This window comes from Onthophagus taurus, chromosome 3, assembly GCF_036711975.1.
Source record: "Onthophagus taurus isolate NC chromosome 3, IU_Otau_3.0, whole genome shotgun sequence".
In the NCBI taxonomy this organism is placed as follows: Eukaryota; Metazoa; Arthropoda; class Insecta; order Coleoptera; family Scarabaeidae; genus Onthophagus; species Onthophagus taurus.
In genome coordinates, this window is record NC_091968.1 from 23663340 (window position 1) to 23682651 (window position 19312).

Here is a 19312-nt window from a genome sequence, read left to right on the forward strand (position 1 = left end):
CGATTGGGTATCGTTTAATACTTGTCTAAATGATTAACAACTAGATTTGAAGCTATTCATGTTGTTCAAAATGACTGAAAACTAATTGATAGTCATTGAAAACTTGTCTAAATGTATAAACACTAGTTCATAGCTAGTCGAAATTACATAGAATTACTGAAAACTACACCAACATTGTCCAAAATTGGTTTATAAGTAGCAAAATTGTCCAAAATGATTGGAAATGGATTTATAGCTATCTTATGTTGTTCAAAATCATTGAAAACCGATTGGGTATCGTTTAATACTTGTCTAAATGATTAATAACTAGATTTGAAGCTATTCATGTTGATCAAAATGACTGAAAATTAATTGATGGTCATTGAAAACTTGTCTAAATGTATAAACACTAGTTCATATCTACTCGAAATTACTTAGAACTACTGAAAACTGCACCAACATTGTCCAAAATTGGTTTATAAGTAGCAAAATTGTCCAAAATGATTGGAAATGGATTTATAGCTATCTTATGTTGTTCAAAATCATTGAAAACCGATTGGGTATCGTTTAATACTTGTCTAAATGATTAATAACTAGATTTGAAGCTATTCATGTTGATCAAAATGACTGAAAACTAATTGATGGTCATTGAAAACTTGTCTAAATGTATAAACACTAGTTCATATCTACTCGAAATTACTTAGAACTACTGAAAACTGCACCAACATTGTCCAAAATTGGTTTATAAGTAGCAAAATTGTCCAAAATGATTGGAAATGGATTTATAGCTATCTTATGTTGTTCAAAATCATTGAAAACCGATTGGGTATCATTTAATACTTGTCTAAATGATTAATAACTAGATTTGAAGCTATTCATGTTGATCAAAATGACTGAAAACTAATTGATGGTCATTGAAAACTTGTCTAAATGTATAAACACTAGTTCATATCTACTCGAAATTACTTAGAACTACTGAAAACTGCACCAACATTGTCCAAAATTGGTTTATAAGTAGCAAAATTGTCCAAAATGATTGGAAATGGATTTATAGCTATCTTATGTTGTTCAAAATCATTGAAAACCGATTGGGTATCATTTAATACTTGTCTAAATGATTAATAACTAGATTTGAAGCTATTCATGTTGATCAAAATGACTGAAAACTAATTGATGGTCATTGAAAACTTGTCTAAATGTATAAACACTAGTTCATATCTACTCGAAATTACTTAGAACTACTGAAAACTGCACCAACATTGTCCAAAATTGGTTTATAAGTAGCAAAATTGTCCAAAATGATTGGAAATGGATTTATAGCTATCTTATGTTGTTCAAAATCATTGAAAACCGATTGGGTATCGTTTAATACTTGTCTAAATGATTAATAACTAGATTTGAAGCTATTCATGTTGATCAAAATGACTGAAAACTAATTGATGGTCATTGAAAACTTGTCTAAATGTATAAACACTAGTTCATATCTACTCGAAATTACTTAGAACTACTGAAAACTGCACCAACATTGTCCAAAATTGGTTTATAAGTAGCAAAATTGTCCAAAATGATTGGAAATGGATTTATAGCTATCTTATGTTGTTCAAAATCATTAAAAACCGATTGGGTATCGTTTAATACTTGTCTAAATGATTAACAACTAGATTTGAAGCTATTCATGTTGTTCAAAATGACTGAAAACTAATTGATAGTCATTGAAAACTTGTCTAAATGTATAAACAGTAGTTTATATCTACTCGAAATTACTTAGAACTACTGAAAACTGTACCAACATTGTCCAAAATTGGTTTATAAGTAGCAAAAATTGTCCAAAATGATTGGAAATGGATTTATAGCTATCTCATGGTGTTCAAAATCATTAAAAACAGTAATTGGGTATCGTTTAATATTTGTCTAAATAATTAACAACTACTTTATAACAAATCCAGGTTCCTCAAAAGACGCAGAGTTAAACCCAAATGTTTCTAGGTGTAGTGTTAGTTCTAGTGCTGGTCTTAGTTCTTATTCAGCGTTAGATTGTTGTATACTTTTATTGAATTAAAACTAGAACTAACATTAGGTATCTCAGACCCAAACTTTGATGCTTAGTCCTTCCATAATAACACAATAAGAGTTATTGTTTATTAGAAAAAATATTACATTATCGTACTTTACATAAAAAATTGTAAATAAAAAAAAAATTGAAAACAATATAACAAAAATATTTGCGTAAACGTAAAGTAAAATGTTCAATAAACACAAAAAATATATAATTTTGATATACAGGTGTTTCTAAATTGATGCGAAAGATTTCAAGGGGTGTCTTTCATATAACTTTTTGGTCAAAACCTCTTCTCCTCCAAGTTATAGCCCTGCAAAGTTATTGTTAGTTTGATCACAAAAAATAAAATAATGATGAGATCAAATCTTTTCTTTCACTTAATAATAATCAATCTCTGAATTAATTCACTTGAGCGTGTGTGTTATTTTATGTTTTTGTGATTAAACTAACAATGTCAAGAGACAAAAAAGTTACGTATTGAATCCCTCTATTTAAATCAAGTTTTTAAATAGAAAAATGTAGACGCATTAAAAAGTTTTGATGCAAAGTATTATAGGAGTTAATTCTTGCTGAAAAAATCACTCCTTGAAATCTTTCGCATCAATTTAGAAACACCCTAATACTTAAAATTACGTAAAACTCGTTTTAATACAAATGTATTACTTAAAAGCCGAGGCAGCTATGCTGCCGAGGCAGTGGTTTTAGTACTTAAAATTAAGTAAAACTCTTTTTAATACAAATGCATTACTTAAAAGCCGAGGCAGCTATGCTGTCGAGGCAATGGTTCTAGTACTTAAAATGAAGTAAAACTTCTTTTAATACAAATGCATTACTTAGAAGTCGAGGCAGCTATGCTGCCGAGGCAGTGGTTTTAGTACTTAAAATTAAGTAAAACTCTTTTTAATACAAATGCATTACTTAAAAGCCGAGGCAGCTATGCTGTCGAGGCAATGGTTCTAGTACTTAAAATGAAGTAAAACTTCTTTTAATACAAATGCATTACTTAGAAGTCGAGGCAGCCATGCTGCCGAGGCAGTGGTTCTACAATCTAGCGCTGAACAACAACTAAATCTACAATCTAGCGCTGAATAACAACTAAATCTACAACTAACACTAGACCTAGAACTAGAAACATTCTAGTTCTAAAAATATACAACAATCTAGCACTAAATAACAAGTAAAACTAGAACTAACACTAGATCTAGTGTTAGTTCTAGTTTTAACTCAATAATAATATATAATTTAGCGCTATCTAGTGCTAATCAACGCTACTTAGCACTGTCACTATATCTAACACTCGGCCTAGAATTAGAAACAGTCGGGTTTAGCCGTACGTCTCAAAAGACTGCTAAACCCGACTCTTTCTAATTCAACGACGAGTATTAGTTCTAATGATTCGAAGAAGGAAGCTACAACTTAGACCTAGAACTAGAAACATGCGGGTTTAGCCGTCCTAAGCTGCTAAGCTAAATCCAAATGTCCGTAGTTTTAATTGTTATTCCGCGCTGACGTCACGAACGGTCCTCTTAGATTCTAGTCCTTGATATAAATACAGGGTGATTCTGAACCTATACGCATAAACTTGGGGATTTACTCCTCATGACGAATAATGACTAATGTGCGAAAAAATTTGTAATAAAGATTTTCTGTTTCATAAATATCCGTGATATTTACTTTCAAATCAAGAATACAAAGAACATTTTAAAGTAACATCACAACAAGTGTTCGAAGTTATTTTTCATATTTTCTATCAATTGGGCTCCCCGAATCCACGATCTTCCACTAGCGCGGCCTAAACCAAGGTGTTGGCAGATTGTCAAGGCAGCAGCAAATATCTGATATTGCAATATTTGCTCAGTATTAACTTCCGTAGCGTACACTATGCTTTTTAAGTGAACTGAAAAGACAAAATCAAGAGGATTGAAGTGATTCGATCGCTGATTATATTGGATATCTAGGAAACCAAAAAACTTTTACTGCAATTTTTTTCATCTATTAGTCATTATTTGTTCTGAGGAATAAATCCCTCAGTTTATGCATATAGGTAGTGAATCACCCTGTATAAAGACAGGTAGACTGAACAACGGTGTGGATCTTAATCGCTGTTCGAATTTTTGTGCATTAAAATTATTAATTCAAACAGTTTAATCCGTTATATCGAGGTTTCGAAATTTTACTGACTATTAATGACCATTAGGTATGGAATATAGTATATACAGGATGTTTCTAAATTGATGCGAAAGATTTCAAGGGGTGATTTTTCAGCTTCTTCTCCAAGTTATAACCCACTAAACTTAAGGGAAAAAATCTACAACTTTCTTATCTCTTGACATTTTACAACTAACAAATTGTGAGTTTGATCACAAAAATAAAATAATGCTGAGATCAATTCATCAATCTCTGAATTAATTCACTTGAGCTTGTGTGTTATTTTTTTGTGATCAAACTAACAATTTTAAGAGAAAATGTCAAGAGACAAAAAAGTTACGTATTGAATTCCTCTATTTAAATCAAGTTTTTAAATAGAAAAATGTAAACGCATTAAAAAGTTCTGATACAAAGTATCTTCACTTTGGAATCGTTGATATCTTTCGCATCAATTTAGAAACACCCTGTATATATATATCTCGGTAAATATCATTAATAACTTCATACTCAATGATCGTTCATAATGTTTCATCAATTTTTGATGCATCATTTGTTATTTTTTCGTGATTTATAGACTCAGTTGTTGAATCTTCACCGATTGTTGTTAATTCTTCAATTTTTTTCGATTCATCATGGATGATCGCAGAATCATTACCGAATGCTATTAGATTTTCATTTTTCGTCTAAGGTCACATATGCACCCATGTATGGCAGCAAGTTTGTCTAGACTCTGTTGCTCCTCGGGGAATTCCTCAAGTTTATCTATGAACATAGACTAGAACAACTAGGGGAATACCCCGAGTGGGATTCTATCTATGCTAACATTTATATTTAAATATACTGATGATGTCTTAAACAAATAATAATAATAATTAACTTAGAAATATTACGTCGTTATATCCGAGGTTTTACTGTAACAAAGAATGTTACAAATACGATTAAAAACACATTAAAGATTCATCATTAATGAATTTAAAATCGATTTAAAATAAAAATGCTAATGAAATTATTCAAGTCGCATTCGCACCTACGTTTAATTATGTTTTATTTTCTTTGTTACACATTAATCCATATCAAGATGTTTCGAATTACGTGATGGGTTTTTATAACGATGGATAATTTTTTAATTAGAAAACGCGGATGGTTTTATTGCGCAAAATTTATAGTAAACCTAAATAAATTCTTCGTTGGAAAACGCTTAGTTGTGAAAGAGAACAAAAATACTTTAAAGAATATTAAGAGTCGAAAACAAAGGTGAAATCGAAACGAAATCAAAACATTTTTGATGTGTTTTTTATTGAATAGTAAAACGCAACATTTTTTCGAATAAGTAGTTTTTTCTTATCGCTCACATTTACGATTCTTTGCATAGTTAAATATGAAAGTATGTATTGACGTATTTCATTGCTAAGAGTTTGTTTTTGAAATTGACATCGCGGAACTGAATTCGCATCAAGATATCATCCATCTAAAGAATAAGCACGTGTTTAGAAAACCGTACAACTCACTCCGTAAACGTTGGTGTATAATAAAACTGGTTTTGGTATTGTGCTCGTTATGTAATGTGGATAATAACCACTTGAAAATTCACCACAAGATGAACGCCATTAAATTCTGCATAAATTTTAAACACAACGTTTTAATCGCCTCCGATTAGTTTTAATTAATTTCGTAAACAAAATCTTCTTAGAAAACCTCAATAAATTTCTTGCTATTTGTGAGACAAATTTTTCCACAACACTTTGTGTTTAAAGTGAAAATATTTTAACTATCATCGTTTGCGTGATTACAGTTCACTGCCCTACAGAGTAGAGGCTTGTTAAAATCAAATTGACGGAAACGACTTTCCCCGTAGGGTTTTTACCGGCAACGGTTCAATACATAACAGCACGAACTACATAAATAAATGTTGCTACGTTCATTTACAACTTTTTGTTTCTTTCGAGATTTTAACTCGTCGATATGTTCGATTCAATTACTATTGAGGAGTGAAAGGAACAGATTGGTTTAGCGATTTAACCCAGATTTGAATTAAGTAACCGTTTTCTTTGTTTCAAATTAGATTGTTTATAAGAAAATTTTAATGAAATTGTGTTATATTAAAATCACAAAAATCAAACATTTCTATTGTATCTTATCTTGGATCCGAAATACATCAAAACTGCTTATTTATGCTAGAATACAAACATTTTAGCACCACTTATTCGTATTTTGCACCACCTAGTACTTACAGTGTGTTAAATAATTATCGTACCCTACATCATCATTGCAGATATGCAACCAACATCGCAAATCGCGTATTTCAATACGTATACTGTGATATTGGTTGCATATTTGCAATGATGACGTCGGGTACGATAGTTAATTAACACAGTGTATTTAGTACACTGTGTTATGATCTTAATCGACGTCGATAAAAGCATAAAATAAATGAAAGGTCACTTAACAAAGAAAAAAATGATAATCCACTTAAATAAAGTTATGAATCAATAGATAAATAAACGAATTATATCGAGATTATTTGATTTAAAAATGTTTATCGATAAATAACGATTAGAAAATAAATTAAAAATTTCTCGCTACGAGGAAGTACCTAATCATTATTTTTTACAAATTTGACCTCGTCTATTCACCTTGTATTCATACAGGTTTTATTATAATATGCAAAAAATGTATTTACCATTTCCATCATTTCATTATTATTCCGCGAAATAATTTTATTTAAATTTTAAAAGATTTTATGATAAACTTGTTAAGGTTTTAGATAACCGAAAGTGGTTAACACACTCAAAAAGATAATTCGTTTCAACACAAAAAAAATCGCGATAATAAATATTAAAACCTTGATGACGACAACAAAAATTAGATGTAAATATTTGAGTTAGTTTTAGCGAGATTAGTTTTAAATGGATATTAAAGGTTGGAACGCATTTTTTTTAGTTGATTGTTATAGTAAGGTTATTGGAAAGGCTTCTAAAACTCTCTTGCTGTGTTTAAAACGTAGCAGATAGAGGTTTGGCTTCAAAGGTCAATCGGTTGGAGTAACAGTAAATAGCAAAACGTGCAGATCACGAGCCTTTCTTTAGATTGACATATTCAACGTCTTCAATATCAATTTTCATAATAAATAAATCGAAAGATTACAAAGAATAAAAAAATAGTGTACGTGATGATTTCTACAACATTTCTTGTACGATAAAATTGAGCTTCTTGAGACTCATAACTAAAACTGGAATTAATACTAAGTAGCAGTTAATCACTTAGACAAGTATCAAACGATAGCCAATCGGTTTTTAATGATTTTGAACATGAGATAGCTATGAATCCATTTCCAATCATTTTGGACAATTTTGCTACCTTATAAACTAATTTTGAACAATGTTGGTGCAGTTTTCAATAATTCTGAGTAAGTTGGACTTGCTATGAACTATTTATAATCAATAATCCTCTTTACTCACAGAGGTGTCGAGGTGTAATTAATAAATAACATATTCAATTCTAATATAATAAAAATAAAATAAATATTAATTAACTAAACTCTTGCGAATTCTTTCCATGCATCACGATCTTGGATTAGTAAACTTGCATCGTTCCAGAAATATTTTTTTCAGCGAAAATCTACTATGCTGTCGTTCCATAGTCTTCCTCTGCAATTCTTACCCTGTGGTCGGGTGTGCCAAACCACTTTTGCGGGTTTTGATGGTCCCATTCTATTTAAGTGCCATTTCGTGTTATAATGTCTGTTATTAATAATGGAGTTCCGTATTCTTTCGGTTCGTTTGACTTTTCGACGCTTCTTAAGTACTTCATTTGAATTGCTTCGATTCTGTGTTTCCATACAAAACCACCGGAAGATATGTTCACTTGTATACATTCACTTTTGTTTCTTTAGATATAAATTTGCTGTGTAAAAACCTGTTGTTGTTTACGACATAATACTATCTGTTGGCTAATTTGATTCTGTTGCTTATTTCATCTTCATTGTTTCCTCTGTGATTTATAATGGTACCGAGGTACCTATACTGAGCAACTTGCTTTAATTTTTGTTCGTTTATGTGGACATCCATATCCCGGGTAATGTCATCTGTAGGCGTGATCATCAGTACTTCCGTTTTGCCCATATTAATTTGCAATCCTGCTTGACGTACAGTCTCGTTCCAAATTTTCAGATTGAACTGTAGCTTCTCTCCCTGTAGCGGACTGCCATATCGTTTCTCTGTTAATGGTATCGAAAGCTTTTTCCGTATCAATAAACGCAAGGTATATTACTTTGTTTTTACATAGCCCTTTTTCTATTATTTGATGCAGAGTGATGAAGTAATCTTGCGTACAATGTTTGTGTTCAATTTCGGATCTTAGTCTAGCCTCCAGTATTTTTTCATAAATTTTGACTGCCACGCAAAACAAAGATATACTCCTATAATTTTCACAATGTGCAGTGCTACCTTTTTGTGGATAGGCAGTTTGAGAGCAATTTCCTATTCCTCCGGAATCATTTTAGAAGTCCATGCCGTGTTGTAGATTTGTAATAGATATTGTTTAGCGTTTACACCGATATATTTTACCCAGCAGACTTTCCCAATTTAATTTTTTGTATCACCTTTTCCAGCTCTTGCATAGTTCTCGATGTCGTTTCTAGGTTGTAGCTTCTGTCTTCATTTCTTAAATCTGTTTTAGCTTGTAGCAGATAATCGTAGTATTCCTTCCACCTTTGCTATAATATCATTACCATCTGTTAATAGTCTACCATTTTTATTGTTAATAAAGCAGTGTTCCTTTTTATTTTTTATTTCATTTATTGCTTTATAAAATAGTTTTTGATTTTCTTTTTGGTTTTTCTCCAGCGTTTTTCCGAATTTATCCCAGCCGTTTCTCTTTGGTTGCAGCACTGTTGACTTGGCTTGTTTGCATTGTTGTTCATAATTATTGAGATTACTTGTTGTTGGGGTTCTAATACATATTTTCCACAGCTTTTTCTTCTTAGATATTTCTAATTTAACTTCGGTGTTCTACCAGTGGGTTCTTTTTAGAAAGTGTTTCTCTGTAGGGGTAACTACAGTTAACAGTTTTTAAATGTAGCCACATTCTATCGATATTTACAAAGGGAAGGTGAGTTCTGAGCATCTAGTACTTGCTATGAACTAGTCCTTATACATTTAGACAGTTTTTCAATGACTATCAACTAGCTTTCAGTCATTTTGAGCAACATGGATCGTTTACAAACTAGTTGTTAATGATTTAGACAAGTATTAAACGTTGCCCAATCAGTTTTCAATGATTTTGAACAAAATGAGATAGCTATGAACCCATGTTCAATCATTTTGGACAATTTTAGTTCCTTATAAACCAATTTTGGACAATGTTTTGGAAGTTTTCTGTAGTTCTGAGTAACTTGGACTTGCTATGAACTAATCCTTATATATTTAGACAAGTTTTCAATGAAAATCAACTAGTTTTCAGTAATTTTGAGCAACATGGATTGTTTGTAAACTAGTTGTTAATCATTTAGTCAAGTATTAAATGGTGCCCAATCAGTTTTCTATGAGTCTGAACAACATGAGATATCTATGAACCCATTTCTAATCATTTTGAACAATTTAGCTACCTTATAAATCAATTTTGAACAATGTTGGTGCAGTTTTCAGTCATTTTGAGCAATTTGGACTTGCTATAAACCAGTCCTTATATATTTAGACAAGTTTTTAATGACTATCATCTAGATTTCAGTAATTCTGAGCAACTTGGACTTACGATGAACTAGTTCTTATACATTTAGACAGTTTTTCAATGACTATCAACTAGCTTTCAGTCATTTTGAGCAACATGGATCGTTAACAAACTAGTTGTTAATGATTTAGACAAGTATTAAACGTTGCCCAATTAGTTTTCAATGATTTTGATCAAAATGAGATAGCTATGAACCCATGTTCAATCATTTTGGACAATTTTAGTTCCTTATAAACCAATTTTGAACAATGTTTTGGAAGTTTTCTGTAGTTCTGAGTAACTTGGACTTGCTATGAACTAGTCCTTATATGTTTAGACAAATTTTCAATGACTATCAACTAATTTTCAGTCATTTTCACCAACATAGATTGTTTACAAACTATGTATGATTTTGAACAACATGAGATAAGTATGAACCCATTTTTAATCGTTTTGGACAAGGTTGATGCAGTTTTCAGTCATTTTGAGTAACTTGAACTTGCTATGAACTAGTCCTTATATATTTAGACAAGTTTTCAATGATTATCTCAACTAGTTCTTAATCATTTTTTCATTCATTTCATTTTCATAAATCCCATAGTTTTATGGAATTTCTTTCGTTAAACGGCATAACAACTAACTAACCTAACATAAATAAGTTTATTAAATTGTTGCTGAAATCTCTCAACAATAAGCAATTGTCTGCCTTGTATCAAGTGGTCTCCTAGCACTCATATCTTCCCCTTTTTCTTTTGCTATACCCTTTTCGCTCTTCATTCTGCACGCTCTGCTTTGTTTACTTTGGGTTTTTTTGTCTTCCTTCTGTTACATCGTTTCACACTGAGAGTCATTTAGACTTGTCATAATCTCACTTTCAATTAATCACTTTTTCCTGCACGGGTCGTTCATGATCTTAACTTAAATTTAACGCCACGCACAGCACTTTGTGCTATGTGGTGTATCCACTCAAGCCTGGTGGTCGTCTTTATTTGTTCACGATAGAATGTATTGATTTGTAACAATTGTATTTAGATTGAGCTTGTATTAGATTGGAGAGAGAGAAAGAAAAATAAAGGTTATTATTATTATTGTTATTTTGAGCAACATGGATTGTATACAAACTAGTTGTTAATCATTTAGACAAGTATTAAACGATATTCAATCGGTTTTCAATGATTTTGAACAACATGAGATAGCTATAAACTCATTTCTAATCATTTTGGATAATTTTACTTTCTTAAAAACCATATTTCATACAATTTTCAGTAATTCTGAGCAACTTGGACTTACTATGAACTAGTCCTTATATATTTAGACAAGTTTTCAATGAAAATCAACTAGTTTTCAGTTATTTTGAGCAACATGGATTGTTTGTAAATTAGTTGTTAATCATTTAGTCACGTATTAAACGTTGCCCAGTCGGTTTTCAATGATTTTGAACAATATGAAATAGCTATAAACCCATTTCCAATCATTTTGGACAATTTTGTTACCTTATAACCTAATTTTGGACAATATTGGTGCAGATTTCAATCATTTTGAGCAACTTGGACTTGCTATAAACCAGTCCTTATATATTTAGACAAATTTTTAAAGACTATCATCTAGATTTCAGTAATTTTGAGCACATGTATTGTTTAAAAACTAGTTCTTAATCATTTAGACAAGTATTAAACGTTGTCCAATCGGTTTTCAATGATTTTGAACAATATGAAATAGCTATAAACCCATTTTCAATCATTTTGGACAATTTTGTTACCTTGTAACCTAATTTTGGACAATGTTGGTGCAGTTTTCAGTCATTTTGAGCAATTTGGACTTGCTATAAACCAGTCCTTATATATTTAGACAAGTTTTTAATTACTATCATCTAGATTTCAGTAATTCTGAGCAACTTGGGCTTACTATGAACTAGTCCTTATATATTTAGACAAGTTTTCAATGAAAATCAACTAGTTTTCAGTTATTTTGAGTAACATGGATTGTTTAAAAACTAGTTCTTAATCATTTAGACAAGTATTAAACGTTGCTCAATCGGTTTTCAATGATTTTGAATAATATGAAATAGCTATAAACCCATTTTCAATCATTTTGGACAATTTTGTTACCTTATAACCTAATTTTGGACAATGTTGGTGCAGTTTTCAGTCATTTTAAGCAATTTGGACTTGCTATAAACCAGTCCTTATATATTTAGACAAGTTTTTAATGAAAATCAACTAGTTTTCAGTTATTTTGAGTAACATGGATTGTTTAAAAACTAGTTCTTAATCATTTAGACAAGTATTAAACGTTGCCCAATCGGTTTTCAATGATTTTGAACAATATGAAATAGCTATAAACCTATTTTCAATCATTTTGGACAATTTTGTTACCTTGTAACCTAATTTTGAACAATATTGGTGCAGATTTCAATCATTTTGAGCAACTTGGACTTGCTATAAACCAGTCCTTATATATTTAGACAAATTTTTAATGACTATCATCTAGATTTCAGTAATTTTGAGCACATGTATTGTTTAAAAACTAGTTCCTAATCATTTAGACAAGTATTAAACGATGCCCAATCGGTTTTTAATGATTTCGAACAACATAGATTGGCTGTAAACCTGTTATTAATTATTTAGACAAATTTCCAAAAGATACCATTCAATTTGGAATAATTCTGAACAATTTTGCAACTTTATAAATCAATTTTGTTCACTTATGGGTGCAGTTTTCAGTCATTTTGAGCAACCTAGGTTGCTTATAAACTTGTTCTTAATCGTTTAAACAAGATTTCAATAAGTATTAACCAATTTTGAACAACCTGGAAGCTTTTAATGATTTCGAACAATCTCAAAAAAAGCTAGGGAATAATCGAGGTTGGGTATTTAATGTAGGCGAAATAATTTGAGTCATTTTGACATGCTCCAATCACCGTTTCAATTTTTTTGGCATCTTTGAAACACTTTAAAGTATTAATCTAATATATCGAGAAAATTTTGGACAATGTTGGTGCAGTTTTCAATCATTTTGAGCAATTTGGACTTGCTATAAACCAGTCCTTATACAGTGTGTCCCCGGATAGGTGAAACGACTCTTATAAAAGGTAAAATTTTTTCGATATTAATTGTCATCTTTTGGGGTTTAGCCCTGCTTGATTAACGACTAATTTTGAACATATTATCAATTATTAAAAAACAAGTGAGCCTTGACAGTGAAAGAGAAACTCTTTTTGTGGCAGGTAAAGTACCATTTCTGTTTACAGTACGTGAAAGTGTTACTAAGAAGTTTTGTTCAGAATGAAAAACTATGGGCATATGCAAATTTTCGGATTGATCGGCCTACTTTGAAAAAATCCATATCAAACAATTTTATTTCTAACAAAGACTGCCATGGAAAAACAAAATTGCTTTCCTGTCACTGTTAATCTCTCAAACTGTAATTTAGTAAACTTAAAGTGTTTTTTAAACAGAATGTTAACATTAGAGGAAAAAGTTTACGTGATTCAGTGTTATGGAACCGGGAAAAAACCGATTATTGCTTTATTTTGTGAAAAATTTCCAAATACTGCAATTAAAAGAAGTACTTGTTGGCGTTTAATCAAAAGATTTCTTACAGCGGGAAGTATTCACTCTAAGAAAAAAAAATTATGATGAAACTGATTAACTATGATCAACTGTTTTCCTTTGTGGGCGAACACACACTTAATTTCTTGTGAACATTTTCAGAACGGTTTGTTTATTTCTCCCTAATAATCTGAATCTCAAAACAAAAAGTCGTAATAAGGTACTATTGACGAAAATAATAAACAATAGGTTTTATCAAAGTAGGCTGATGAAAATTTGCATATGGCCATAACTTTTCATTCTGAATAAAATTTCTTAGTAACATTTTACCATACTGTAAACAGAAAAGGTACTTTACCTGACACACAAGAAGTTTTAGCTTCAGTATCAACACTCACTTGTTTTTTAAAATTTGAAAATATGTTCAAAATTAGTCTTTAATCAAGCAGGCCTGAACCCCAAAAGATGACAGTTAATATCGAAAAAAATTTACATTTTATAAGAGTCGTTTCACCTATCCGGGGACACACTGTATATTTAGACAAATTTTTAATGACTATCATCTAGATTTCAGTAATTTTGAGCACATGTATTGTTTAAAAACTAGTTCCTAATCATTTAGACAAGTATTAAACGATGCCCAATCGGTTTTTAATGATTTCGAACAACATAGATTGGCTGTAAACCTGTTATTAATTATTTAGACAAATTTCCAAAAGATACCATTCAATTTGGAATAATTCTGAACAATTTTGCAACTTTATAAATCAATTTTGTTCACTTATGGGTGCAGTTTTCAGTCATTTTGAGCAACCTAGGTTGCTTATAAACTTGTTCTTAATCATTTAGACAAATTTCCAAAAGTTACCATCCAATTTTGAATCATTCTGAACAATTTAGCAACTTTATAAATCTATTTTGTTCACTTATGAGTGCAGTTTTCAGTCATTTTGAGCAACCTAGGTTGCTTATAAACTTGTTCTTAATCGTTTAAACAAGATTTCAATAAGTATTAACCAATTTTAAACAACCTGGAAGCTTTTAATGATTTCGAACAATCTCAAAAAAAGCTAGGGAATAATCGAGGTTGGGTATTTAATGTAGGCGAAATAATTTGAGTCATTTTGACATGTTCCAATCACCGTTTCAATTTTTTTGGCATCTTTGAAACACTTTAAAGTATTAATCTAATATATCGAGATAATTTTGGACAATGTTGGTGCAGTTTTCAGTCATTTTGAGCAATTTGGACTTGCTATAAACCAATCCTTATATATTTAGACAAATTTTTAATGACTATCATCTACATTTCAGTAATTTTGAGCACATGTATTGTTTAAAAACTAGTTTTTAATCTTTTAGACAAGTATTAAACGATGCCCAATCAGATTTCAATGATTTCGAACAACATGTAATGGCTGTAAACCTGTTATTAATCATTTAGACAAATTTCCAAAAGATACCATTCAATTTGGAATAATTCTGAACAATTTTGCAACTTTATAAATCTATTTTGTTCACTTATGGGTGCAGTTTTCAGTCATTTTGAGCAACCTAGGTTGCTTATAAACTTGTTTTTAATCATTGAGACAAATTTCCAAAAGTTACCATCCAATTTTGAATCATTCTGAACAATTTTGCAACTTTATAAATCAATTTTGTTCACTTATGGGTGCAGTTTTCAGTCATTTTGAGCAACCTAGGTTGCTTATAAGCTTGTTCTTAATCGTTTAAACAAGATTTCAATAAGTATTAACCAATTTTAAACAACCTGGAAGCTTTTAATGATTTCGAACAATCTCAAAAAAAGCTAGGGAATAATCGAGGTTGGGTATTTAATGTAGGCGAAATAATTTGAGTCATTTTGACATGTTCCAATCACCGTTTCAATTTTTTTGGCATCTTTGAAACACTTTAAAGTATTAATCTAATATATCGAGATAATTTTGGACAATGTTGGTGCAGTTTTCAGTCATTTTGAGCAATTTGGACTTGCTATAAACCAATCCTTATATATTTAGACAAATTTTTAATGACTATCATCTACATTTCAGTAATTTTGAGCACATGTATTGTTTAAAAACTAGTTTTTAATCTTTTAGACAAGTATTAAACGATGCCCAATCAGATTTCAATGATTTCGAACAACATGTAATGGCTGTAAACCTGTTATTAATCATTTAGACAAATTTCCAAAAGATACCATTCAATTTGGAATAATTCTGAACAATTTTGCAACTTTATAAATCTATTTTGTTCACTTATGGGTGCAGTTTTCAGTCATTTTGAGCAACCTAGGTTGCTTATAAACTTGTTTTTAATCATTGAGACAAATTTCCAAAAGTTACCATCCAATTTTGAATCATTCTGAACAATTTTGCAACTTTATAAATCAATTTTGTTCACTTATGGGTGCAGTTTTCAGTCATTTTGAGCAACCTAGGTTGCTTATAAGCTTGTTCTTAATCGTTTAAACAAGATTTCAATAAGTATTAACCAATTTTAAACAACCTGGAAGCTTTTAATGATTTCGAACAATCTCAAAAAAAGCTAGGGAATAATCGAGGTTGGGTATTTAATGTAGGTGAAATAATTGAAATTAATTTGAGTCATTTTGAAACACTTTAAAGTATTATAATCCATTATATCGAGGTTTTACTGTAGGTATCATTGTTGTTTATGATTTTTTTCTTACTTTTATTTTAAGTGAAGGTCGTCCAACAATTTCTTAATTGGCAAAGACCAATTGGGATCATACAAATGCAAATTTAAAACGATTGTTATCACTGATTGGATCATAGTGGAGAAAATTACTTGACCCAACTACGTTATACAACGTTATAAAACCCTAAACTACGTATTATTACGTTTGTTATTTATTTTTGTTTTTAATAACTTAATTAACAACTTAACAAGGCATTGTTTTTTTTAAACGTCTATTAACAATAAAAAGGAATTTAGATAAAAACAAACTTTAAACGAACCGATTTTTTATTGTTTTATTTTCTTTTTTTGCAGATACCAACTCAATGTTGATCGGGATAATGCTAGTATGGTTTTGATTAACCGACTATTTTTAGGTAAGATAAAATCAATCGATTAAATAAATCATCTTTCATTGTCAAGTTAACCCAATTATACCTCGTAAAGTATTTATGCCAATTTTTAAGTAGTCAATTGAGTCTACTACATCAGAGACAATTGACTTTTGGCTTCTTTAAAAATCATCCGGAGAATTTTTAAAATAAATTTATCTCAATCTAAATAAAGCGCCATCTGTTGAAATCTATTATGACTAATGCAAAAAAAAGAGTGGAAAAATAACATTTTAATAAGACTTTTAAGTTAGGTCACGGTTTGATGTCTTTTAAGGAAGGCTCAAAGAACAAGACCACCGTTTTCTTCACGGTTTCTTGGATTTCTTCCATCAAGATCCCCGTCGGTCGTCAAACGAACCGTTGAAAGTTGCCCGTCATGACTCACAGTTCCACAACTAACGGTTACTAACCGCCAATTTGAAAAGTGAAACTCTTTCTCAACGACTCCATTAAACATTTAAGTAACGTAATAACTTAAAAAAAAATACAAACTTTAAACAGAAAATAAAGCCGCAATAATTTTACGAGGTTCATTAAGATAAAAAAGATTGTTTTGTTTAAAATAATCCGCAGTGCCATTGAGATGAGTCATATTAAAACTCAAAGCGAGGCCGCAAACGCGCTCATTGACCGGATTTCTCTTTTTGTTGGGTTTCAATTCTTAAGTTTAAAGAGCATTTCTTACTTTTAGATATTAATGTTTATTTATTTTTGTAGGATTGGTCCTCTTAATTTCTTCAACATGGTCGTTAACAAATTCAACAACAAATATAAATACAACAATAACGACTTCAACAATAAATCGTACAAGAACAACTTCAAAACCCGAAATACACGATTACAATCTCCATTCGGGGACGACATCGACAGAAATTCCAAACGAAAAATTTAAAAACGATGATTCTCGATCTATTGACATGAAAGGTGGGAGATCTTTAGATATTTTGGCTGATTTTCAAATCGAAAATAACGTTTTTTCCGATGATTACGCAAAAGAACAAGCGAGTAGAACACGAGATTACGAAAGAAATTTTACTTACGATTTAACAACACCAGAAAGCGATTCCCGATTTAAGCAGATTCAAGAAGACGTTTTAAAAGAGATCGACGAAAAAAGCAAGATTATCGCGGGAGAAATGGAGGAGGATAGAAGAATTTATTACCTAAACCACGGAAGAGAAGCACCGAAAAATCCCTTTTTAGACGACGTTGAAGGAAAAGATCAATTTCGAATGGAAGAGATGAAAAACGTTGATGTAAACGAGTTTAACGATAAAAATAACAACAAAACTCGGTGGGAGCACAGCGTTGAGAGCTTAAAAAAGAGCGAAAGTATTCAAATTTATAATCAAACTAAAATTGTTGATGATAATAAAACGAATATACAAAATGAAGTTAAAGATATTGATGCAAAAACGGTTAAAAGTGGCGATTTAGACCAAGATTTGAGTGCTAATCAACAAGTTTTTAATTCGGTTAATTTGAATAATGATATTCTTATTAATAAACGAATTGTTGATGAAGATTTAACATCACCAATTAAAAGTACTCAATTTTTTGATCAAGATGAAGAAACGACGAGAAGTAATGATGAGGTATCAACTATTATTGGTGATGATTCGACGAAAATTGTGGAATCAAAGAAAATTGATGATGATTCAACAAAAATTGATGGTAATTTAATTAAAGTTCTTTATTTCACACCTACAACTCGACATAACCTCTTATAACATAACATAACCCTTTCGCGCCCGTTATATTGATTTCTTTTTTTCCATTTTATTATTTTACTAATAGATGGCACTACATTCGGCCTCGCTACAGTTTGAATCGTCGCTCTTTAAAATCCTCCGGAAGTTGACACCAAGGTTTCATCAGGTTTGTTGCAAATATTGAGTTAAACTTCCTTTGAGTACGCTGCGTCACTTCATTAACTAGGTAGGGTCCTTTGTAGAGTGGCATCATCTTTCGTGATTGCCCTGTAGCTGAAGCTTCGCGTTTTATCAGTGCTAGATCGCCTTCTTGATATCTTCGTGGTTTCTTATATCTTTTTGAATCTACTGCATCTTTTCGATGTTTTGTATTTCTCGTACTTTAAATAACTGATCGTCTTCTAATCTATTATCTTCTCCTAAGGCCCACTTTTCTCACCTCTTGATATATTTATCCGATAGATAAATCCAGCTCTTAGCCAATGAGAGCGCTTAAAACCGCCGTAACCATGGCAACTATCCTCTAGATCAGCGGTCGTCAACCTTATCCAGCCTAAGGGCTCATTCTAAAATAATTTACTCCTGAATGATTGAATCAAATAAAATGTTAGACAAGGATAAAAAAGATGTCCCTCACCTTGGGTCACCCAATGATATCAATAATTACTTTATTGCAGCGGTATCGGGGGGAGGTGTTCCTGACTTAGAACTGGTCAACTTTTATAATTCCAACAAACGGAATAACTTGTCTTTTGGCTTTCGCGTGGTGGAGGATATGGATGTGGAGCGTGCAATTAATTCAATTAAGAGCAATGCGCTTGGTCATGATCGTCTCAATATGAAATGCTTAAAATTGTGCTGTCCACATATATTACCTTATATTCGCGATACTATAAATGCGTGCATCGAAACATGTGTTTTTCCAATGACATGGAAGAAAGCCGTAATAAAACCGCTTTCCAAAATCTCTAAACCTACGGTACTTAGCGACCTGAGACCCATTAGTATTCTGCCAGTATTAGCAAAGGTTGCAGAAAAAATTCTTTATGAACAAATGGT

The 19312-nt window shown here is 31.1% G+C and overlaps 1 protein-coding gene across 2 annotated transcripts in view; it reads left to right on the plus strand.

Annotated features, from left to right (window-relative positions):
• The window catches only part of LOC111422666 (tyrosine-protein phosphatase 3), a 100166-nt gene that overhangs the window by 49799 nt on the left and 31055 nt on the right, over positions 1-19312 (plus strand). For both annotated transcript variants that reach the window (XM_071195409.1, XM_071195408.1), the window contains 2 exons: positions 16462-16523; positions 17259-18215. In XM_071195409.1, the coding sequence (XP_071051510.1) occupies positions 16496-16523; positions 17259-18215 (985 nt within the window). In that variant the 5' untranslated portion in view covers positions 16462-16495. The remainder of the gene's footprint in view (positions 1-16461; positions 16524-17258; positions 18216-19312) is intronic.